This window comes from Protopterus annectens, chromosome 16.part0, assembly GCF_019279795.1.
Source record: "Protopterus annectens isolate FY-2018-M chromosome 16.part0, PAN1.0, whole genome shotgun sequence".
NCBI lineage: Eukaryota > Metazoa > Chordata > Ceratodontiformes > Protopteridae > Protopterus > Protopterus annectens.
The window spans coordinates 444320952-444345946 of NC_056750.1; the positions used below are offsets into that span (position 1 = coordinate 444320952).

General features: G+C 39.0%; 1 protein-coding gene across 1 annotated transcript in view; it reads right to left on the minus strand.

The window, feature by feature from the left end:
* LOC122790762 (protein crumbs homolog 1-like) overlaps positions 1-24995 on the minus strand; it is a 489172-nt gene that overhangs the window by 117297 nt on the left and 346880 nt on the right. Inside the window, exon 6 of the mRNA XM_044058372.1 lies at positions 6632-7567. Within this exon, the coding sequence (XP_043914307.1) occupies positions 6632-7567 (936 nt within the window). The remainder of the gene's footprint in view (positions 1-6631; positions 7568-24995) is intronic.

Genomic DNA, 24995 nt, shown 5'->3' on the forward strand with positions numbered 1-24995 from the left:
ACTACCAAACCTACCCCAACCCTTCATACCAATGAACTGCCAACCAGAATTAATTTCATATACCCTTCACACCTGTGTAACTAATGATCAGTTAATAAAACAGAATTACCTACACATTGTTGTGTACTACTACAGAGATCGCTATAACCACCCCAACCAAATCTCTCCACTCCAGCAGAATTCATCAAATTCCAAGCCCCTTCCTTTCAGCAGCTCTCTGAAACACCCTCTGCACTTCCCATTTGCAAGGGAAGAAAACTCCTCTGAACACACCTAAAACAAGACTTCTTAATGACCACCATTCCAATCTCATAAGAGTTCATGTTTCTTTAAACACCACATCAGAAAGGGCTGTTACACCTTCCATGTTACCAGTTTAACTGATACCAATGGCCAATAAAATTTTATCACTATTTCATTACAATGTCCTTTCTGTAAGTAAAATTATTACATTCTTAACCATCCTATAAGCTTCCTAGTTAAAATTGTGAGGGAGCCATTGCAAGTGTTCAATCTTTCACCTAATTGTTCCACATTATAAGTGGCAGCATCCCACACCTAGGAGATGGCATCCTTGATAAAGAAGGATGTACCTACCATACCTCCCTAACATTACCAAAGTTACGAATTTGCAATGAGAAGTGTGGAAGTAGTAGTGGGACTTACCAAACTGAAAATCACCAGCCGCATTCAACCACTAACAAAACACACCCAACACCCACAATTCCCTTTCATAGATCCTATTTTAAGTTAACCTGCAGGTATGATATCATAATATTGTGCTTACAGCGGTAAGAACATCCATTGCAGCAGCCTGCAACACCTTTCAAATCCACCTCCTTCAAGCCATCGACTGATGCCCACTCTGCGACCTCATTACGCAAGACACCAGCAGCCGCACATCTGCAAAAGAAAACTGTAAATCCTCTGTAAGCATAAACCAAAATGCTGCCAAGGCCCTACCTTATCACAACCACTAACCTGCCTTTCATCCCCTATCCTCAATAACCAAGCACCACTGTAACCCTATGCAAATACCCTATACCCATCAAAAGTACATACTGCATCAATCAGTTTTATGGCATCAGCAGCAGCAGCTACAGATGAGGTGTAACCATCGAAATACCTTTGTTACCTCGTGATTTCCATCCAAACTCAACCACCCTGTATGGGCCAAGTTAGTTTAGTTCACAAAAACAGTCTTGGGTGCATTTCCGTAAACAAGCACTCCAAAGATGTTCCTGTGCAATCACAAATTTAGTTTAAGCAACAATCTATGCCTCTGTTAGAGAGTGCCCTGTGCTGCTTTGCTGTACAAGCAGCTCTAGCCACATGTACCCAGCAAGGAGAATTACCAGTAAACTCCACCATAGCTCTCCAACAATCAGGGACAAATTCCAACAGTATCAGGGACAAATCCAGAACAAATCAAGGGCTCTTCTAAAATATTAGCACCATTAACTTGAGACATTGACATGTTTATAATTAGTAATGTTTTCCATATTGTAAGGATAATTCACCATATTTCCTGCAAAAGTCAATAATTTTAGGATGGATTAATAGGAACAGAGCTTAAATTGAGTCATCTGAGGTATGTCCATGCTCGTCTAGCACAACACCAGGAGTAAAATCAAGGACAACTGAGAGGTCTGGCTCATGCATGATGTTACACAACCACCAGCATACCCCAGTTTTGACACCCAGCACTCCCCTGACTGTAAAAGTAATGTTAAAGTGAAACTCTGTCTGCACTCTCCTGCTAATATTTGCCTTGCCCTCAACCTCTCAGAGAAAGTGGTTGAAGAATTGAAATGCTGCGACCCCCTCCAAGTGACCCCCAAGGATGGGATTTAAACCCTTTACCTTCTGGTAGCATTGTCGCCTCATAGTAAGATGCTGTCCGGTTCGATTCTCAGCTAGAGTGTCTTCTGCATGGAGACATGCGTGAATGGGTGTACCTTCGTTGAAGGTTGTGCATCAGGCCTGGCAAGCCGGTACGTAAAAATCAACTGCCAATCATTAGCGGACCGGAGTTCTGCTGTGGCGACCCCTAACCGGGAAAAGCCAAAAGACACAAACAAACCTTCTGTCTATGCTGCAAACACCTTATCGCTATGACTCCCCCATGTATACATTACACTACCTGTCAGATCAGGGAAATCTAGGTAAAATTTGTCCCTACTGCCACATTAGGTCAGCAGTAACCACTTCCTGCAATATAGCAGTAGAATTGCATGCCAACCCTACCTCCCCAATTTCCAAGAGTGAGAACATCTGGACAAAGCTATAAATAAAGTGTGACAAGGGTCCAAAATAAGGGCTTTTTTTTAAAAAATGTTTTGTTCTTAAAAACGTATAAGTTCAGCACTTAACTGGTGCTGCCTTGAGTCCAAGTCAAAAACCCAACTGCCTGCTGACATTCTAAAAGCTTGAGCCCCAATGATCCTGTTGCACCGATGCCCGCCTACCATACCACTAATGTCCAATGGCTCACACAATAACTGTGCAAGCAACAAACCTCACCCACAGCTGCTCATAAGCCTTGGAAAAGATTATGAATCACTATGGCAGAATACAAAGTCATTAACTGACATCTCATTGAGATACATCATCCAGCCCACCCCACCACCAATAGAAATGGGACAGCTTCCCAAACTAATTACCCAAAAGAATAGGGACAGACCTAAATATTGTTCCCACAAATGCAGCTGTGCTCCCACCAAGGTCACTATATAGCAGGATATATCCCAGACACGCATCATTCTGAAGAGGCCAACTCCCAACATGATGTCTTGTCACCACTGAACTATTGCTGTCATCAAGTTCTCACAGCAACTACCCATAAAACTACTGCTTCACGAAGACTGCCCCCACACCCGAAGCAAATGTGGAAACCCAAAGAAAGTCTGCACAGCCCAGAAACATGGCTGCTGCATGACATCAACATTGCATTAAAAGCTCCCTCTTCCTTGCTCTCATTCCTCTCCCCTTTTTCTTTATTTGTAAACTGCCCAGCTTTTCGCAAAATGCCAAGATCCCCTCCCACAGCTGCACTGCAGTCTACCAAAATCCACAATCCTCAGAAAACCTCTGTGGATTGAAGTCACAGAATTCCCACCCTCACCACACCTTGCCCAGAAACTATGAAGCCTGGCATTCCAGTAACTACCAAAATATGTGAACATCCGGACCATCTACAAACCTGTACTGGTGACAGCCATGCCCCCCATTTGCCATTAACCAAGGCATTTACCTGCCTGGCCAATGGCCATTCCCACCTGCTTTCTTACACGTGCCTACCACACTCAAACACAAACACCCAGACAGAGCCAAAGTTCATGAGAGGCCAATAGCTTAGAAAAGGAGTAAATTCAAAGTACTGCTCCCGTAACCGTAAGACATTGCTGGGAACTAGCTTTTGTATTGCCATGCATTTTTGAAGGTTAGAAAGATGGAAGAGAAAAAAATATTACACTCATCTCTACCTTAATAAGTGCATAAAAGCCATGCATTTGTGAATAGTCCTCTTCCCAGCCTCCTACAGCAAGAACCCTAGACAATGCCATATGCAACAGAGATAAAGGCCAAATTAGGGATAATCTGTAATACAGCTCATGCACACTTAGCAAGGCAACATAAACGGTTGCATCTTCATGAGTTTCTAAAGAATCTGAAGTCCAAAACTCGAATGTCCATCTTCACAACAATCTTAGACGATTTGGCTTTCTGCCCGACAACAAATGGAGAGAGAGAGAGAGAGAGAGAGAGAGAAAACCCCCCACTTACAATGAATACAAATATACGGCCGGAATATGAGGTATAAATGTGAACATACCATGAAATTCTATGCAACTGAGATGCCTGCTCCTTCAAATCTCTCTTTCCTTCTTGAGAAAACTATACTATTACGAGGCACGACACCACTCCACTGACAATTAGCGCCACACCAAGCATGTGCAGTATCAACCATTTCTCTCCCTTACTCAGAACCCGCAAAAACCACTTGCGGCTTCAGCTGAGGGTAGTACTTCAACCTGGCCATGCCGCTGAGTGAAAACAACACATACCAGAAGTGGGATAGACAATGAAGCATCTGCTTCGACCACTGCACCACTGAACCCCTTCTACTGATGCCACCAAATACTTTAACATCATACCTTGATGAAATAAAGAGGGGAGCTTATACTATTAGTTCTGTTATCCTAAAAGGACCTTTAATTCCCTTCATGTGCATATGATACATGGCAGATTCTTGCTTACAAAATGAAACTGCTTTAGGACAAAGAACTGCACACAGGCAAAACATAAAACCTCTCATTTCTTTAGAGAAGTTTGACTTGGACAACTGCTAGGTTGCTGGCTTGCTGTGGCAAAGACGTGATGTACCACACACAACAACCCCTGTCTCTCCCCTCAATTATAAATAATTATATATACTTTTTTTTTTCTTTGGGAAGGTAAAGGAAAATCCACTATATGTTAACCCCCCATAACAATAATACTGTGATGGATCTCCCTTCTCTAAAAGTCTAGCAATACCTCCTAACAAAATAACACAAACAACCAGGCAAATGCAATGATATGCATACCACCATCCTGACTGTCCCAAATGCTCAGTTCCCATATCTAACAACAGCAAGAGTAGGGGGGGAATAAATAAAATATAATAAAAACTATTACCTTTACCAGCCACCTGCCCTCGACCTATCCACCAGTAACCTGAGGCCTACCTGCTCAATTGGAATACTACAGGTCATCTTGGACATGAACTCACTTTAGCAAGTTCATGCCAAAATGTGATTCCTTACCCAGTTACACTTGCATAAACCCTTTAAGCCCCTCCCCACCCTTACCTCATTTCCTCCTGATCATCCCTCATTCCCATTTAACCCTTTCATCCCCACTTCCTTCTTAATTCCCATCTAACTCACCCCCCCAGATGATGTCCCTAGACAAACTGGTTTCTTACCAAACCTCATATATTATTCAGCTTCTCTCATTTCTGCATAACAGCAAATTCTGATTGTAGGTTCATCCTTCTGCAGTTGTTGTTTTCCAATTCATCCCATTGTTACTTTGCATGCCCTGTTGTACATTCATCCTGTTTCTTGCTGATCTCCTGTGTCTCATTTACTGGTGAATAATGTTTATAACGGTCTCCTACAATGTTTGTATACCTATCCCTACATCTACTACACTAAACTCAGTTGTCATCTGAATTCATTGTTTCTTTTTTTTCCTGAATCTCATTTAATTCATTTCATTCTGTTAACACTTGCTGTACTTAGATGAGGCTGTACTGCCTCTGAGTAACATTACATAAAGGGTTTAGGTCAAAAATGTGCTTTGTTTTGTCATTTAATGTTTTTGTAATAGTCTTTTTTCAAGAATTGAATATATTAAGTATTAAATATATTACGTATTTCCGTCCTGCATTTTATAATTTGCTCTTTTTATCAAAATAAGTCTTTGTAAATAAGTCTGTTCTGCAGTTCTGAATGAATTAAAAAAAAGCAAGAAGTGAGAAATTAAACAAAGATTAAGAAATAATGAAATATTTTGCAAGTACTTAGATGCCTGTGCTGTTGATACACATGGGCTAATGAAATGTGACATTCTGTAGAGGTAAAATGCTTTAACATTTAATAACAGAAAAACTTCATGCTCCTCAGGTATTCTGTTCCTAAAATATTGATTTCTCTTTCTACATACCTTTCCAGCTTTATCATAGCATTACTGATAAATTCTAATGAAAGAAAACATGTAAGTTAGTATTTAACAAGTCAGTGACTTGTCATCTTTTTTTCAAACTGTGTTATGCAATCTTTGTACATTTCAACTTTATTTTTATATTTTGTATAACAACAACAACAACGGATTTTGCATTCTGCATAATGTTTCATGCCTGTAGTCTGTAACTTGAACATGTCAGCTATTCTATAAGTGTAATTAGACTAAGTTTAAAATAACAGCAATTGCTTAAATTGATAAACAAAAGTTGTATTGCAGAAATTATACCTATAGTTATCACAAATGTGATTTAATATCAGAACTGTCCCATTCGTTTAACAATATAGACTTGGTATAATTTCCTTCTGAACGAACCACATTAACATCATCAACATGCACAGAAATATTGCTTGACATTTTATTTTTATGTTTTTGTTGCAGATTTACACAAACAGCTTTTTAGCATAATCTCATTAAATGAACCAGGGGAATGTTAAACTCAGCAGTAATCTGTATTTAAGGCTAATACTCAATTTGCCTTTGGCCCTGCATTTTAATTAGCATGATTATTCCCTAGCAAAACACTCACTCTACACAATTATTGCTTAATTAACACCATTATTATTTTCACTTATGAGAAAACAGGTTTTAAATGATGGTTAAACAGTCAATTCACATTTCATATGCATGGTTTAGAATCATATTCTAAAGACAACTCTTCCAACTAGACCATGATACTTTTACTGAGGTAAGCACGGGCGTGCATCGAAACAAGGAGGCTTTTTTGAATTGTGGCAGTGTGCATTCTGAAACAAAAGGATAGGGTTTTCATGCTACTGTTAAATATATGCAACATGGCAACTTCCCAACATTAAAAAAAATATTATTTACTGGTGCTTACCATAAGAACAAGCTGGGCCTTCATAGGGTCTTGAACACTTACAGGTAAATGTGGTCCATAGATCAATGCACTCGCCTTTACTAGAACATGGATCCTTTTCGCACCATTCAGTTTTGTGACAACCTAAAGTCATCCCCTTGTTTTGGCTTTCTGTAAGATGATGTGGCAGTACCATTTCAAAGTTGATCCGTAAATCTTCAAGGCACCCAGTATACCTCAATTTACTCCTTGTATTGTTGAAAAATGAGTCAAAGGCCGCACCACCAACAATGACTGTAGCAAATGTGCTGACCAGGGACACAGTACTTTCAGAAAGGGGGGTACTAATGCTACAGATTCTGCTACGGCAGTCTACATTCAAGAGAGTCAAATTAAAAGACCTTCCCAGGGTGAGAGAGACCTTATGCCACTGACCATCACTGACCTTTCCTGCAGGCAAAGAAAGATCAAATATGGTTTCATTAGTTGCTAGCATGGCATGCAAGGAACCCATGAAGAGTTCAAGATACAAGAACTGACTTTCATTTCCACAGTACAGAATAACCATATCTTGCAGTGTTGTTCGAAATCGTAACGAAATGTCAGTAACTGGTGTAGTGATATCATAAAATGGCAAATCAAGCATGAGGTATCCTTCAGAATTAAATGAAAATGTAGTTGGAGTCGAGCAATTCTCTCCATAAAATCCATGTGTACAGTGACAAGTATAATCATGGATTCCTTCTGTGTAAGTCGGCACACAGGAGGCTCCATTTTGGCAGTGATGCCTCTGGCATCCAATAAGTTCAACAGTGCAATTTTTGCCACCCCAAATGAGTTCATTCATATCTGCTTGTGGGCATTTGCAAAAATAATCTGCAATGTGATCTACACATGTGGCTCCATTTTGACAAGGATTATTTTCACATTCATCGATATCATTTTCACAAATCACACCTAAAACAAAAAAAAATGTGAAAAAAAATCATTATGTTACACATTCAATGCACATGATATACATATAAACACATTATAATATCGATTACTCTGTACATAATAGCACTGCGTGCCTCTAAGATAACAGTAAAAAATAAGAGATTCATTCTCTTGTATACATTTCCCCTGCTGCAGATGCAATGAGATCATTAAATATAACCTAGCATAATGTATAGTATGGCGCCAAATAAAATGAAGTGAAGTTTAGCCAAAGCTAAACTGCTGTACTTACAATCAAACAAATGCAGAGGTAGACAGACTTTGCCAAACCTGAAGTAAAAATACAGTGACAGGTGGAAACTCAAAACATTTGATAAGATATAACAACTTTTGTTATGCTGCAACACTTTCAGTGCAAACAGCCATAAGCTGCGAACTGAAATAAACCTAACAGATTCACATGCACCTTGGAAATATTTCTTAAGTAATGGTACAACAATTAATGCAAAAGTCTCCCTCCCTCTCTTTTTCAGTTACCAGATCTCATACAGTTATAATGTGAAAAAAATAAAACAATTTTCAACAGGTCTTGCTATGGTGAGAAGTAATGGAACAGAGTAGAATCATGCTGAAAAAATAAAATATTGGCAAGCAGTATCAGTTCTGTTACATGGTACCTTTCAAATTAAATAACCAGCTAATGAGTGACACAAATGAACACTCAAACAGTGCCTTGTCGTATGGGAAAGAAAAATAATCTGGCACTCAGAATAAAATTGCTAGCGTACTGCTATAGTATCTGTTGAAAAATAACTCATTCAAATAAAGTTTCTGATAAACGGTCTCTTAGGTAATACCTTAAAAGTTGTGCAGAACAGCATCTCTGGCTCAACACTCCTTAAATGAAAATATAGCTGAAGATTAGAATCACTAGGACATCCAGTGATAATTCAATATTCAGTTTGTAAACGTATCTCTGAGCCAGTCTTGCTGGCCTTGGTACACTTCGCTTACCCCTCCCCTGAAAAGAAAAGTACAGTTGTGTACACTTACCTTAAATGTAGATGTTCGAGTGTATTCCCTGTTGCAGTCATTACATTTGGGTAATCTGTTGGCAGGTTGCCCTCAGTCAGCCTGATTAACAAAGTCTTGGGTCCTGCGTTGGTTGCTGTCCCTTCTTCTATGACGTCAGGTCATCAGGGGTATAAAACATGCAGCCAAAACCATTACATCAGTTTTTCTTGCCCCAGATGTCATGCCCTTCAAATGGGGAGCAAATAAAATTAAAAACACAAAAAATATACCTCCAACCAAAAGCAAATACACCAAAAAGGCTTTTAAGCATAGTAAAAAAAAGTAGAGGTATAGTAAGAGAAAAACAGGGGGCTGGAGGGAGGGTAAACAGGACTGCAACAGTGAATACACTCGAACATCTACATTTATGGTAAGTGTACACAACTGTACTATGTTCTTCATGTTTCACTGTTGCAGTCATTACATTTGGGAAGATTCCCAAAGCTATGGTTGGGAGGATGGATTTATACAGCATTAGGACCAGCTATAAGACCCAGCAAGACAGCAGTGGCAATGCCAGCTCTGGATTTAGAGAAAATTGGTAAATGATAATGCTTGGTGAAAGTATGAACTGAACTCCAGGTAGCAGCTTTTAGAATATCCCTGGTAGGAACACCTCTGAGAAAGGCTGCAGAAGTAGATGCAGCCCTGGTGGAATGAGATTTGATCTCCTGGAGGATAGGTTTTCCATGGTGCTTATAGCAGAAATTAATGCAATGGCTTATCCATTTAGAAATGGTTTGTTTTGAAATAGCCTTCCCCTCTGCCCCAGCAGCGAATGCCACTAGAAATTGTTCAGATTTTCTTTGAAATTTATTTCTGTCCAAGTAGAATCTAAGCTGTCTGTGCACGTCCAAGGAATGCAGAATAAATTCCCCTTTGGTCTGTGGATTGGGATAGAAAGTTGGCAAATGAATCGACTGGTTAAGAGCCACACTGGAAACCACCTTGGGCATGACGAATGGATTGGTCCTCAGAGATACCCTGTCCACATGAAAGATGATGAAAGGCTCCACTGCCATAAGGGCTTGTAATTCAGATATCCTTCTAGCTGAAGTGATTGCTGAAAGGAAGGCTGTTTTCCAAGAAAGAAATTTTAAGTCTGCAGTAGCAGCTGGCTCGAAAGGAGGTAAAGTGAGCTTTTTCAAAACAAAGTTAAGGTCCCAGGCAGGGGTAGGAGCTCTCCTGGGTGGTCTCAAGTTCTTTGCCCCTCTGAGATACTCTTTGAGCAGGGGATGAGAAAAGAGGGGTGGTTCTGTGTTATAGTGAGCTGAAATAGCTGAAGTGTGGATTTTAATAGAGGAAAAAGACAGGCCCTTGTGAAGCATCTCAGTTAAGTATTGCAAAATCTGAGGTAAATTGGGCGCTGCTGTGCTCATCTTTAAAGATTGGTTCCAGACACAGAATCTTTTCCATTTGTCAGCATAAGATTTTCTAGTACTAGGTCTTCTCGTTTCCAAGATAACATCCATAACAGGTTTGCTGAGGGATGTTAAGGGTGAATTTAAGTGATTAGCCAAGCTGCAAGGTTCAATGTTGGGAGCTGAATTTGGTTCTCCTGTTGAGACAGTAAGGAAGGTGTCTGAGGCAGGTGCCATGGAGATATTTGTGACACACTGTGCAGGAGTGGGTACCAGTGTTGGCGTGGCCAGTCCGGAGCAATCAAAATCATTTTTGGTTTGTCCTGTTTGACTTTTAGCAGAACTTTGGAGAGCAGAGGCAGAGGAGGAAAGGTGTAGACTGAAAGTTTTTTTCCAGCTGAAGGACAGAGCATCCACTTTCCAGGCTTTTTTGTGAGGAGTCCTTGTGCAAAATTTGTCCAACTGGTAGTTCTGGGGGGAGGCAAATAGATCTATGTCTGGGCTACCCCATTTGCTTGCCAACATGTTGAAAATCCATGGTTCCAGTTTCCACTCGTGTGGGTCCATGAGATTTCTGCTTAGTCCATCTACCAGTGTATTCAGTTTTCCTGGCAGGAATTGAACTTGTAGTTGCACTTGGTAGCTCAAGGCCGTGTTCCACAATGCCATGGCTAGTCTGCAGAGGGGGTAGGAATGTGTACCCCACTGCTTGTTTATGTACCACATAACCGTGGTGTTGTCCGTCTTTACCATTAGTTGTCCTGGATGAATGTAGTCCTTGAAGGTGGTCAGAGCATTCTGTACAGCTAACATTTCTTTTTGATTGATATGTAGGTGCATTTGATTTGGGTTCCATTTGCCCTGAATGCACTTCCCTGCCAGGTGATTCCCCCATACATAGTCTGATGCATCTGTAGTTAGGGTTTGGGTGGCAGGGGGTAGTGTGAATGGCAGTCCCTTGTTTTGGTGTCAGGCCTCTGCCCACTATAGGAACTCCAGGCGTAGGCAAGGTATGAAAGGAATCATTGTTTCCAGGCTGTGACAGTGTTGCCTCCATAGACTTTTTAAGTACCACTGAAGTTTCCTCATATGCAGTCTTGCATATGGAATTAGAAGAATGCAGGAGGCCATGAACCCCAAGGCTTGCAGTATTTGTCTTGCAGATAGCAGGGTTTTTGTGGCCTCTTGTTTGAAGTTACCAAATGAAATTGCTTTTCTGGCGTGAGGAAAGCCATCTGGGCAGTTGTATTCAAGCTTGCACCCGGGAATGTAATCTGTTGAGAGGGTACCAGCTGTGATTTCTTTTCGTTTATGGTGTACCCTAGACAAGTTAGAACCCTTTTTACAAACACCAGATGATTTATAAGTATGGCCTGGTTTTCTGCCTGAATAAGACAATCGTCCAGGTATGGATATATTTGAATATTTTTTTGCCTGCAAAATGCAATTACTGGAGCCAGGCGCTTTGTGAATACCCTGGGTGCAGTAGACAAGCCAAAGGGCAGTGCAGAGAACTGATAATGCAAGTAGCCTGCTTTGAAGCATAGGTATCTTCTGCAAGATTCCCTGATTGGGATATGCAGGTAAGCTTCTTTTAAATCTAGAGTTGTCAATCAGGCATCTTTGCCTAACATAGGAAGTAACTGATGAAGAGTCAGCATCTTGAATTTTGGAATGTCCAGAAAGGTGTTTATAGTAGACACGTCCAGAATTGGACGCCATGATTTGTCTTTTCTGGGTACCAGGAAAAGCCTGGAATAGAAACCTTGTCCCTTTTCCTCTTCTGGCACTGGTTGAATAGCCCCCATGTTTAGGAGGGAAAGTACTTGTTTCTGAGCCTCTGCCCACTGATTTGAGGGCAGGTCTGGCCACCCGTTTGGTGTTGGCAATGTGTGGAAATGAAATCTGTATCCCTGGGACACTATATTTAAGACCCATTTGTCCTGGGTTATGAGTTCCCAGTTTTTTGCATGAAGAGCAACCTTTCCCCTCAAAGGGGCGGCTAAAAGGTAAGTGCTTGGTAATTTTAAAGGAAAGTCATTGAGACTGTTTACCATAGGGGGGTGTCTTGTTATTTCCAGATTTGGAAGTGGAGGCCCCCCCCATTGCTTAGTTCTGAGAGCCCCTTGGGACTGAAACCTGGTGCTTTTGGTGTGTCTGGGTTTGGCTTGAGTGGATCTGGAGGGAGCTGGAAAAGGCCAATTCTCAGTAGGCCAGTGCCTACTAAATCTTGGGGGTTGCACTTGTAAGAAATCTTTTACAGTTTGCATAGAGTTAGCTTTATCTTCCATATTTTTTTTAGAATTTCTTCAGCCTTATTACCAAACAGGCAGTCCTGATTTAAAGGAGCATCCAACAACTGTGCTTTAACATGATCAGGCAGAGATTGATCCTTAAGCCAAGCATGCCTTCTAAGCACAGACACAGTAACAGCAGCCCTGCAAGAGGCCTCTAAAGAATCAAAACCAATTGCAAAGTATGTTTTCCAACTTGTTCAGAATGCAATAAATCCTGTAAATCTTTATCTTCCACACAGTCAGGAATCAACATTTTCTGTTTAAGAAGTCCCATAATATGCTGTTGATATTTTAGCATATGAAATTGGCAGTTTAAAGCCCTAATTGCCAAGGTTGCAAAAGTATAAACCTTTTTACCCCATCTATCCAGTGCCCTGGAGTCTCTATCAAAAGGGGTAGGATTTTTAGCAGTAGAAGCCTTAATGCCCTTGGGCCCCTGAGAAATGGTTTCTGGATCCACAACAGGATTTTTGAAAAGGAACTTGTGAGACTCAGGAACCCTGTAATATCTGTCAGGTTTACTAGGAGCCGGAGGCAGGGAATCAGGGGCCATACTGGATTCCCAAAACACATAATCAACAATGTCTAGTACAGGAGGTATAGCCACAGGCCTATGCTGAGGGAGAAGAAGGAAATCCCTAAGCCTCTTTTTAGATTCAGAAAATTCCTGACTTTCCCAGTAGAAATGCTCCCTTAAGGTATGTAAAGTTTCCCCAAAAGAAAAGTCCTCAGGGGGGGGAAGCAGAGGGAATGGAATCCTCTGCATCAGAATCCTCATAAGTAGGTATGGACAAATCCAGATCATTAGAAGAGTCAGAAGAAACAGAGTCCTGATCAGAAGATTCATAGTCAAGCTCAGTCCTAGGCCTCTTAGAAGGGGGGGGGGGGGGTTGACTACCCCTGATTAGAGTAATAAGATCTTTAGCCATTTTGATAATTTGATTTTTAGGCATAGGCGCCTGAACATGTGGCCTGGGCGTCGGTTTTTTTAGACATAGATAGAGATTTAGGCCTTAGAATAGAAGGTGGAGTCGGTTTAATATGCAAGTCTGTAGGCCTGCAGTTTTGGATCTCGACGGCCTGTCTCTGTCTTTTTCTTTGCGTTTTTTCGGAATTCCGGTAGTCGGATAGCTAACTGACATCATTTCTGGATAATTAAACAAGAGAAACGAAATATTTAGAGGCAAAAATGTACCAATGATCAGTGCGCTGATTAAATAAAGCACAAAACCGACAGCAAGGTACGTAGCGGTCAGGGCCTAGGCAAGGAATACAGTACAAATTAAAATCTTTATGAGGTATTTGCTTTCCACAAGTAATGCAATTATTAACTTTTACTGATATCGGTAAGGAGCAAGAAAAAGTTTCCCCAATGGGGTACTTAGCTTTAAGTTGAAGACTTTGGTTCTGAAACTTGAAAACGAAAATTTCAGGAGTTGGACTACCGGCACTTGCGAACTGCTTCGGGCACCGCACAGCAAGAAAGGCTGATGTAATGGCATCGGCTGCATGTTTTATACCCCTGGCGACCTGACATCATGGAAGAAGGGACAGCAACAGACACAGGACCCAAGACTTTGTTAATCAGGCCGACTGAGGGCAACCTGCCAGCAGATCACCCTAATGTAATGACTACAACAGGGAAACACGAAGAACATCTTAATAAACTCCTCTGGACTCATACACTGGATTCAAGATCAACTTCTGCCTTGTTGTCAGTGAACCTGCTTTACAGAAATGTCTGCCTTTAGCTGCCTCTGATTTCTAGCTTTATTTGTTACCTGCTACTATGACCTATTTTCACACAGATACTCTAAATACCCTAGGCAAATTGATAGGCTTAACAAACTGAAAATAAATCAACAAACTGTCATTTCCTGTTAGTACCATCTGCTAAGCAATTCCTGGTGGTGCCATCATAATGTTATACTACACACGCACACCTACAGAGAGACAGAGACACCCACACACACAACTAATTTATTGGTTAAGCAACAGTTGTCATTTAATGAATGAGTTGCAGTTGTAATCCATTTTCCTAAAACACATTTTCCTATAATGGAAATTACCAAAACAATTGACTGAAATTCAGAAAAACTAACCGGAAACAAACAGTGAATAGGAAGTCATATTTCTGAGTAAAAGTGACAGGTTCTCACTAATGTTCTTTAAAAGCATCAGATGGACACGATCATATGTTTACATTCTGTACATTACATGTTTTGTATGAATCTATACGTGGTGGGTACATCACACACATTACACATCAGACACTGACATCACACACAAAACAGAACTAGATGAACTTTACTGGATTTTACACTTAAAGCACATATTCTACCAGGATTAAATGACTTCTTCCCTTTGAAACCTTTACTGAAAGAACTTCATCTGAAAGTTTAAACATTGTTTCTCTAATAATTTCTAATGTTTCATAAGTTCTCATCATAATTTAAGTTCACTTTTTAAATATTTTATATATTTTTTATACATTTTCATAACATATAGGATTTTTACACACTTTTTATACATATTTTTATATATATTTGTTTTCATATATTTGAATATGTGCCATTTAAATGTTAAGTGGTCTCTTTAAATGTCATAGAATTTTGAAAATGTCATGTGGTTTTAAATCCATCACCTGACCAGTATTTTACTCATGTGACTAGTGTTCTAGTATTTAAACTGAAGGTTTGAATTGTGATTCTAGATTTGCGTAAGGAAGCCATTTTGTGGTGAAAATGTTAACTTGTAACAATAAACTTGGATTTAGATTGAACTTCTACATGGTTTACAGGGGTTCTGTTTTACTTTCCTATTTGAAATTCAGAAATAGCAGTAATGTCAGATACAATCGGTGTGGAGTGAGCCCAAGTGTAGCGAGGGTTAACGGAGCGAGACTGAACCCAACAGGACAGCTTGGTACCAAAAAACAATCAATCTTGACCAGGTGAGTAAGTTAAATTACTGACTGGCAGAAAGGTGTGGGATTGGCAGATATGCGAGTTTGTAGTGGGTCTGCTGCTTGAATTAGCCAAAAGTGTAATGAAATTTAGTTTTATATATATATATATATATATATATATATATTATTATTGTGTGTGTATATGTATATATGTATGTATGTATGTATATATATATATATATATATATATATATATATATATATATATAGAGAGAGAGAGAGAGAGAGATGTGTGTGTGTGTGTATAGATATATAAATTTTTGTGTGTGTATATATGTATATGTATATGTGTATATATATATATATATATATATATATATATATATATATATATATATGTATATATATATATATATATATATATATATGTATAAATAAAACTACTAAAAAAAGTTTTGTTACATATTATCGCAACCACATTTTTGCAGTTGCAAAACTCACATACTTCAAATGAAATGAGGGCATGAAAACAGATTTTTAGGTTTCCCTCATTGTGGTACACATCTTAGCATGCATGTTCACTGCAGCAACTTCCCAAAGTCCAATGAAATTCGCATACTACAAGTGAAATGAGGGCATGAAAAAGATTATGTTTCCATGATCATGGAAAACACTTCTGAGCATTCATGTTCACAGCAGGAACTTCCCAAAGCCCAAGCAAATGCTACTTAATACAACCTGTAACATCTTAGCAGAACTGAATGCTTTTGCACTTTAACAGTTTTACTATTTGCAGTTCCAGACAGAATAATTGTGTTATTTCTTCTCCAAACTGGCCACCGATAATACCAAAGTACCATTATTTGTAATGATAGACTGCACTGTTTTTAATGCAAATGCATAAATGTGTAATGCGCGATGTGACCATTTTTAAGTGAGAGAATACAACTTTGGAATAGTATGCATTTCTTGATCCAGTTCAGACGCATCACCATTTTAGTTTAATAAATAGATGTCTAAAGAGGGCTACAGTTTGTAGAACCTGCAGCAATCTGTAATTACACATTCCATTTGTCATGACAAATCAAGCGTGCGTCTGTAATGCACGCTAATCGGGAAGATGATTTTTTTCAAATTGTGTGCCTTCCTGAAGCTAATGCAAACTTTGTCATCAGCAAGAAGGACTTTCAATGACTCCTTACAGTGTTTAACGCCCTCCTTTCACTTGAAGTATGTGGATTTCGTAACCGCGAAAATGTGGTTGCGATAATACATAAGTACCAAAGTTTTTTTTATACATGCCATAGCTACTTTTTTCTGCTTGACAAACTTCTCAAGTGTACCTCATTATGAGGAATGTACCTCATTTGGGGTCTTAAAATGTTCATGTTCCTCAAAGTTCCACATTGAGAGGGTCTGTCATGTATTCAGTGTTAGGAAGTTTTTAACTGATATCCATATTAAATAAAAATTGAATCGTATTAATTCATTAAAAGATCTTTTTTATAAGTAACACCAGCATATTTTAACCACCCTATGACCTTCCTTGTTGAAGTTGTTAGTAAGCCGTTAGTATGTGCTCATCATTTTGCCCAGTTGTTCCACATTATGAAGGCGAGTGTTCCTCATTTTGGAAATGGAACGTTGAGAGCTATGCTGCTTGACTTCACTGCATGGTTGTATTTATTTAGCTTACACTTTTATGATCACTGGGGTTCTCTCCACCGATTACACAACATTTTTGCGAGTCCCATTACCTCCTTTATAACATGAATATTTGCCCCAATCCACACCTGAGTCTGACAGTACTATTGCCTATCTTACAACCTCTCATCTTTACCCAAATTTAGAATTATGACATTCTAGCATATACATCATATCCACTGAATACTGTACAGTTACCAACAAAGCTTTTACATCTTTGTGTAGGCCTCTCTTATTTTACATAGTTAGACAGATACAACTCTGCATGTGGCCTCTTAATTTTTGCACACACACTACTTTGAATTAACATCACGCTATTCACTGTATTATGAACATCATACAGACTTCACAAACTCCTTCCTTTTCTCCTTCCTGCCAGTGTCATCCATTATCTGCTTCAAAACATCATCAATTTTAACACTTTTCAACCTTCTGCCCAGAGCTAACCTTTGGTTGAAACATATTCCTTCACACGTCTGTGCTTCACTCCCTACTGGGTGCTAATCTACATATGTTAAACATTTTGCTCATGTCAATTGAGTGGTCTTTTGTGTACCATTTGTCATATAATTTTCCACCCATTTATTTCTCCACAAGCCTCCCCTTCCAGTCATGAACTGTAGGTGGGTTTTTCAACATCATCTACAAGCTGTATATGTTTCAGCTAACAGTCGTGCACCGATATATGCACCTCATCTGATTAATCACAATGATATAAATAAGACTGAAAATCTAACAGTTTGTGGTTCGTTGCTAGCTAAGGTAACTTTGTAACACTGCCATATGGATGATGTTTACTGTGTTAAACATGATAGTGTTCTCATAGCACTTTACATCATAGTTCCTGCAGAAAAATGGGGTTGGGAGGGTGGCCTAATGATTAAGGTGTTTGCCTTACAAACACAAGGTACAGGGTTTGAATCTCACAAGGGATAATTGGCTAGGCTTAAAATGTCTCGCAAGGGCAGTTAGCCTAGTACTAATCTATGAACCTTTCCACCTAAAACCAATTTGTGGTGCCAAAATCTCTCTGGTGACTTCATGTCATTAGGATATGTATTTTTCTATTGTTATATGTGTTAAATTGTAGAATGTGGTGTGGCATCTGTTCAGTTATGGATGCAACTGTTATGAACTTTTAAAAAACTTAGGGAACTCACTGCAATAAAAAAAATAAAAACTGTATTTCTGCCCAGTGAAGTGTAAACAATAGAAAATTAAGGTTTTATGTCTAACCAACACATCATCTGTGAATGTAATAAAGTATGTTGGATAAGTGAACATTTTTCTTTGTTTTTCCTTAATAGAATATGTACCCTTAACCAAGAATCTACACTGCCCACCCTTACTGTCACATCAACAAATCAGCTTATGAACTGATATTCAAAAAAGTCAAAAGTCACATGTAGAAATATAGCACTGAGGGTATTGGAAGCTGATAGCGAGCTGCTTCCTGTAGTCAGCAGTACAGAGTTTGACCCCTTCTGCCTCCATTTGCCTTCTGTGTGACACTGAACAAATCACTTATCCAGACAGTGTTGCTATATTGCCTCTGAAAGGGGACACTTGTGACCAGAGGGCTTACTCTGTTAGCATATAGGTTAAAAAAGCACATATTCTGCAAGTCCCATTTGGTATAAAGGGATAAAGCCCTGACTGCAGCCCAGGGATCCCAGTTTGACTAGCAGCTTGGATGCTTGTTGGAGGAGGGGAGAAGCTAGCCTACTCATAACTCATCGGGGAGGAGGTGTGGGCTTGGGCAAGCTGCCCATTGTTGAATCCCTGGTGTAGAAGGAAGATCACATGGGTATCTCCAAGAGGGTGGGGCTGTTTGACCATAAGACATGTGGAGGCATGGATGTGGATGACCATTGTGCACTAACCCACTGAATGCCAATGTGCATAAGCAGTTAGATGACCAGGTTTGAATGGAAAGCCCTGTTGCTCTGCAAGGATGATGGTTCTAATCCTGGTTTAACCACCCCCTCCCCAGGGCCCATAGAGAACCAATGGTTCAATTTGACGTCCGGGGGAGAGAGAGCTGATGGTTAGTGTAGGTACTGATTAAAAGGAATATAAACAAAGAAAAAAAGACTTCTAATTATTTTACTCTTGGTTTGGTGGGACTGGAACTCTGTGTTCTGGTTGGAAATGGGTTAGAAGAATATAATGTCACAGAACAATGGCTGTATTGTTTGACAAGTGACTTTAATGTTATGTATGTCTCTCTGCCTGTTGTATAGAGGGATTATGGATACTGGTCTGGTATCTGGTTTACGGGAATGAACTGGAGTTTTGGAATCCTATCTTTTTATGGAAGGAAATGGAACTGAATATAATTTACTCACAGACTTAGACTCACACATACAGGCACACGCATATACACCCACAACAATATGGATATAAACATTTATATGTACATATGCACATAGATATGTACACAGCACATAGACATACTGGAAAGGCTTTTTCAAATATTTTATACCTTCTTTAATAGCAGTGTACAACAAATAAAACCAAAGAAATGCTGAGCAAAAATTTCTGACACTAGGATACTACCTTTTGTAGTTTTCTACTTCATTAGCTTGTTCTTAAAATATCCTGAAGGATTGTTCCCTTAAAATTAGGGTTGTGATTACTTCTCTAAGGACAAAAGCAAGAATATGCCTTTGAACATATAATGGATGTACAACATTCCTGACGTGAAGCCTTAGGACTCCACGCACGCCTTTTGTAGAAATCAAAGTTCTTAGTACAGTAACTATTAATATTGCTTCTATTTCTTGTGTTACATCAAAGCAGTCCACATATAAGGCTTTCTCATATGAAAAACAATAGTGTAGCAAAATCAAACTGTATAGGGATTTGTGAATTTTTGGTATTAAAATACTAAGCATGCCAGGTTCATATGTAGTATATTAGAACTTTGTTAAATATAAAACATATGGAAAATTATTAACTCTGCAAGTATAATGTATTGTTTAATGTAATAGGTTGGTTGAAAAGTTCAGTTATATTTTTAACGCTAAGATCTGAAAATAAAATAATTTTGATAACATTATTTGTAAGTGAACTCTTTACAAAACAGGCAGGCAGAGTCAACTGAATATATGATAGATTGCTTGGTTTTGTGTATTCACACTATCATGGCTATTGTTTAAATTACATATTATTTATCATGACTTATGTGAGATGAGAAGGAAGACTAATAAATCAAACACCACAAAGCAGTTTCTGGGACCTGTGCTGGGATTGTCGAAGACCCAAGGGTATTTCACAGTCTAAAATCATTTCTCATTTGAGCATGTACTGAGTCATCCTATCATCTTGTTTTTTCTTAGGTTCACTATTATGTTGTAGGCATGCATTATAATATGTTTATACTTAGTTATTTTCTGATGTTCTTGATATACAAAGTGGTCATCCCACAGACTAAAAGTTAGTGTTAGAAATATGGGATTTTTCAAATCACAAAACTGATTAATGTCAGAATTCACTCAAATTAAAGTTATGGAATAATACAATATGAAAATTATTATAGTCACTGCTTCTGGGAGCAGCACAATTGGTTCAGATCTATTTAATGGATTACCATGGCAAATTAACATACTATTGAACTCCTGGAGTTTTGCGTAGACATTAATGTGTTTTCTAGGCTCTGCCAGCAAGAAAAGCCTCATTGTGATTTGTGGTAATAAATGAATGTTATAAAAATTAATGGAAATGATTTTTAATAAAATGTATTTTACTTTACTATGGACCAGACTATCTGACTAGACCAAAAACTCTGTTGAAATATGATGATTTTTAATTCAAATTCTGAAAAGACATCTGTTTCAGTGGTGCAAACTCTGAGTAAAACTTTAATGTAGTCTCTACCTGTACTTCAAGTATTTTAAAGTATAATGCTGCAGGTACATTAAATATGTATCCTGGCACTGAGCATCATTCATCAGCAACAGGAAAAATATGTATATTTGTATGTATTAACAGTATAAGGATATATTCTTCAAAATTCACAATAAATTGCCAATATGGCCAATTAATTTGTGCAGAGCCATTTCTTAATCCAAAACAGAAGAATTTATTCAAAAAGGATGAAAATAATGTGCAGTGGAGAGGGTAAAGGGTAAACGTTGTGCTGACTTAGATGAAACTAGAAGGAAGACTTAAGAACTAGATGATTGTTTAAGTCAAATTGTGACAAAATTGGGTTTGAATGTGACTGTGCTTAATGGAGAAGTAGTGCTAATTTTATAAAACAATTTACGCAATGAGATTTTATAGCAAAAGTAATTAACTCACTGCAGTTATACATCTCAGCTCCTAAGCACAATGAATCTGGACAAAGCAAAAAATAATGTGAGGGGCAAAGGTCCAGAATTAGGGACACATTTTAAATACTGCTCTTACAGGTTTCATAGGTGTGTACTAGGCTAATGGCTCTGGGGCCTTTACAGACCAAGTCCATAGAAGTGCTCTGGCATTGGGCCACCCATCGTTATAAACTTAGAAAATTGCTAGAATAAGTTATTTTGTCTTCGCATGCATTTTCTGCAGGATATGAAGTCTGACATTCAAATATGTCATTATTTGCTGATCCTCAATGATTTGCCAGAAAACCACAATTTTTTTGAGGGGAAAAAAACAAATATGACACAAATTCTGACATTCTGGGAAAATCTGGACAGTTGAGAGGTGTGATTACTGTACAAGTGGTGCAACAGTTAGCATTGTCGCCTCACAGCAAGAGGTACTCCCGTTCGATTCTCGGCTGGAGCGCCTTCTGTGTAGAGTCTGCATGTCCTCCCCACAGTTGAATGACGTCTAAAAGACATGCAGGTAGGTGCATGCGTGAATGGGTGTGCCTTCTTTGAAGGTTGGGTAAAGAGGCTGGCAACTCAGCACCATAAAAAGCTACTTCCAGTCATTAGCAGACCAGAGTTCCGCTGCGGCAACCCCTAACCGGGAAAAGTCAAAAGACTTTTATTAATTTTCTTTTTTTTTAAAGAAATACCTTTATTGAATTAACACTTGTGACATAAGCAAACTTACATTTATGTAAAAGAGTAAGCAAACTATATTCACATTTACAAACATTATACATCACATACATTAGTCTATATTATATAATCAAAGCAACATTACGTAAATTGTTCAAATCCTGCCATCTCTTAAACCTCATTCCTCCTCCATTTTTCTACATGCATTTTTCCCCACAATTTCCATTTTGTTCTATGTAATTTACTGCTATCATTGTCTAAAGATCTCACTTCCTGTTGTTTTATCTCTGTTACAATATTTACTACTTCAAGTATAGTTGGTTTGGTCTTTGATTTCCATTTTTCTAGTAGCTGCTTTTTGGCAGCCACTAGAATTAAACTTAACAGAACCTTACTATGTCTAGACAATTCAGATCCTGTACCCCAGATCAGAAATATAGTTTCCTCAGTTACACTCATTTGCTCATTGAGTATGCCTGACAGAGTACTCTGTAGGGAATTTTTTTAAAGTCTGCCAAGTCCTTACACTCTTGCTCATCTCTTCTCAAAATCTTTTCTGACCTCCTTTGATTGATTTCTATAATTGCCATGCGGTATTTTACATGCCTTACTAATTATCCCATGTTTTAACAGCAGCTTCTGTTCTAGAATCAATTAAAACCTCAACCAATGTGGGGGCTTTCATTTAGGAATCCCTATCCCTTTCTCTGTGTCTATACCCTGATATCAGTCCCTTATAGGGAAGGCAATCTCTAGCATGCTATACAGATGTCTTCATGGCCTCTTCCCATTCTATTACCTTTCCCTCTCTAATTATTTGTTCCCAATACCTTGGTTCCTTTGCCAGCTTCCTCCACTAAATCCCAGCCCTCTCTTGCTTATTCACCGTATCCCTGATTTCAGTAATCTGTATTGTAAGAATATTCTTTCTCCATTCCCATGCTGGCTTAGTTCTTAGTATACTTTCTGCTACTTTATGAATGTAATATTCTGTACAACTGTTGTTATTCTCTGTAAGGATCTGTATCCAAACTCCCACTCTTGGCTTATTTCATAAATTACCCTCTGCTTCATAGGTAGGTACTAGGCTATAGGTCCAAGGGCCTACGTAACCTAGCCAACAAGGTTCCCTGGCTTACTCCACCCAAGAAAGTTATTTTCCTGTGCTGTCGAGCAGAGACACAGAAGTAATCCCCGGGATGTATTTCCTATTTCCCATCCACTCATTAATATTTTTCTTGAAGAGTGCTAATGAAGAACTTTGCTTGACATATATGGTAGCCTGTTCCAGAGTATGGGAAGTCTCTGGGACAGGAATCTATGCCTCCAGCATGTCCTGTTTATTATAGTGACAAGGTTTAGGTCCCCAGAGCATGTAGCTCAGAGGGATTGGGATTTCTTTAGTTGTAGCATGTCCAACAGCTCTGGGTTAGACATAGCTTTATATGTTAGGCAGAGATCACCTCGGAGTAGGCAATATGCTACAGAGTAAAGCTTGAGTTTTTTGAGACGGTCAGTGTAGGGCATTTGTTTGAGGCCAGTAATCCTCTTTGTGAGGTACTTCTGTGGCCTTTCCAGCTGCTGCAGATGTCTTGAGGTACATTCCAAAAGGGGTGTTGTACTCTATAATGGGTCTAATGAGTGTCGAGTAGAGGGGAACAATGACCTCTTTTTTTCCTGGATGAGAACCCTTTTATGATGAGGTGTGTCGTGTAGAAAGACTTCCTGACTACTGTGGCGATGTGACTATCAAAGGAGAGACTACTGTCCACCTGGGTCCTAAGGTCTCTTATCACACATTCAGTGTTAAGTAGATTGCTGCCTATGTGGTAGTTTATGGGTACAGAGTTTTTACCAAAGGGGATGACACTGCACTTTTTGGCTTTGAGCTAGAGGCCATGGCTCTGACACCAGGCATCTGTCTCAGCGAGGCCCTTTTGTAGGATGTCCACATCATTTGGGGGCTTGACTATGGCTCCTAGTTTGCAGTCATCTGTGAACTTTGTTAGCCAGAGGCCTTCTGTGTTAGCCTGTACTTCAGAGAAGTAGATACCAAACAGGAGAGGTCCCAGGAATGAACCCTGAGGTACTCCACTTGTCACTGGTTTGAGGTCAGATTTGGAGTCTGCAGCTTTTACAGTGTGGGTTCTGTCAGTGAGCCAGTTGGCAACCCATCTTGTGATGTAGGGATTTATACCTAGTTTAGTGAGTTTAGCTATAATTCCAGAATGGGGTATGGTGTCAAAATGATCATCCCTTTCCACTTCAAATTGCTGCTTTCAGCTTGTGTTATGTATAACTGTGTAAATCTAAAATATCCCTTTGAATGAGGTAATCCTAAACCTCCTTGTTTTATTGGGAGAATCAACTTATTCCATTTGACCCTTGTCCTCTTCTCCTTCCAGATACAACACTTCAACTCTTTATTACTATCCAAAACTTATCTGGTTGATAAAAAATATGCCAGACCTGTGTATAAGGGGACTAAAAACATTTTTACTGCTTGTATCTTGCTACCCATATCCATAGGCAAGAGCTTCCAGTTTCTTAGTTTTTGTATTATCTTCTGTTTAGTCTATTCCCACATATTCTCAGCTGCCATAACAGAATCCTGTTTAATCAATGCTCCTAAATTCTTCATTTTATCATATCCTCATAAAAATGGGTATTGCTGAATCAGTTCATGTGTGGGTACATAGTTTACAGATACAGCCTTTGTTTTATCTTCATTAAGCTTATATCCCCCAAAACCCCGGAACTGTCTCAGAATGTTTGCTTCTACTCCACAGAACCACACTGATCCATATCTGTTATCAGTTTTGTTATCACCTTTGCCATTTTATTTAGTCATTATAGACAAACACTTTATAATCATAGTTGAAAATTGAAATGAGTCTACATGAAGATGATTTTGATGGGTTTTTATCATCTTTAGGTATTGCAGAAACCAATGTTTTTTTTTTTTTTTGCCAGGATGTTGGGGCCTCCCATGCTTTTAAGTTACTGTTAAACAAAACCTTCCAGATCTTTATCACTTTCTTCCCTCCTAACTTCCAACCTTCCACTGGAGACTGGTTAGACATCACCATTTTTACCTCATCT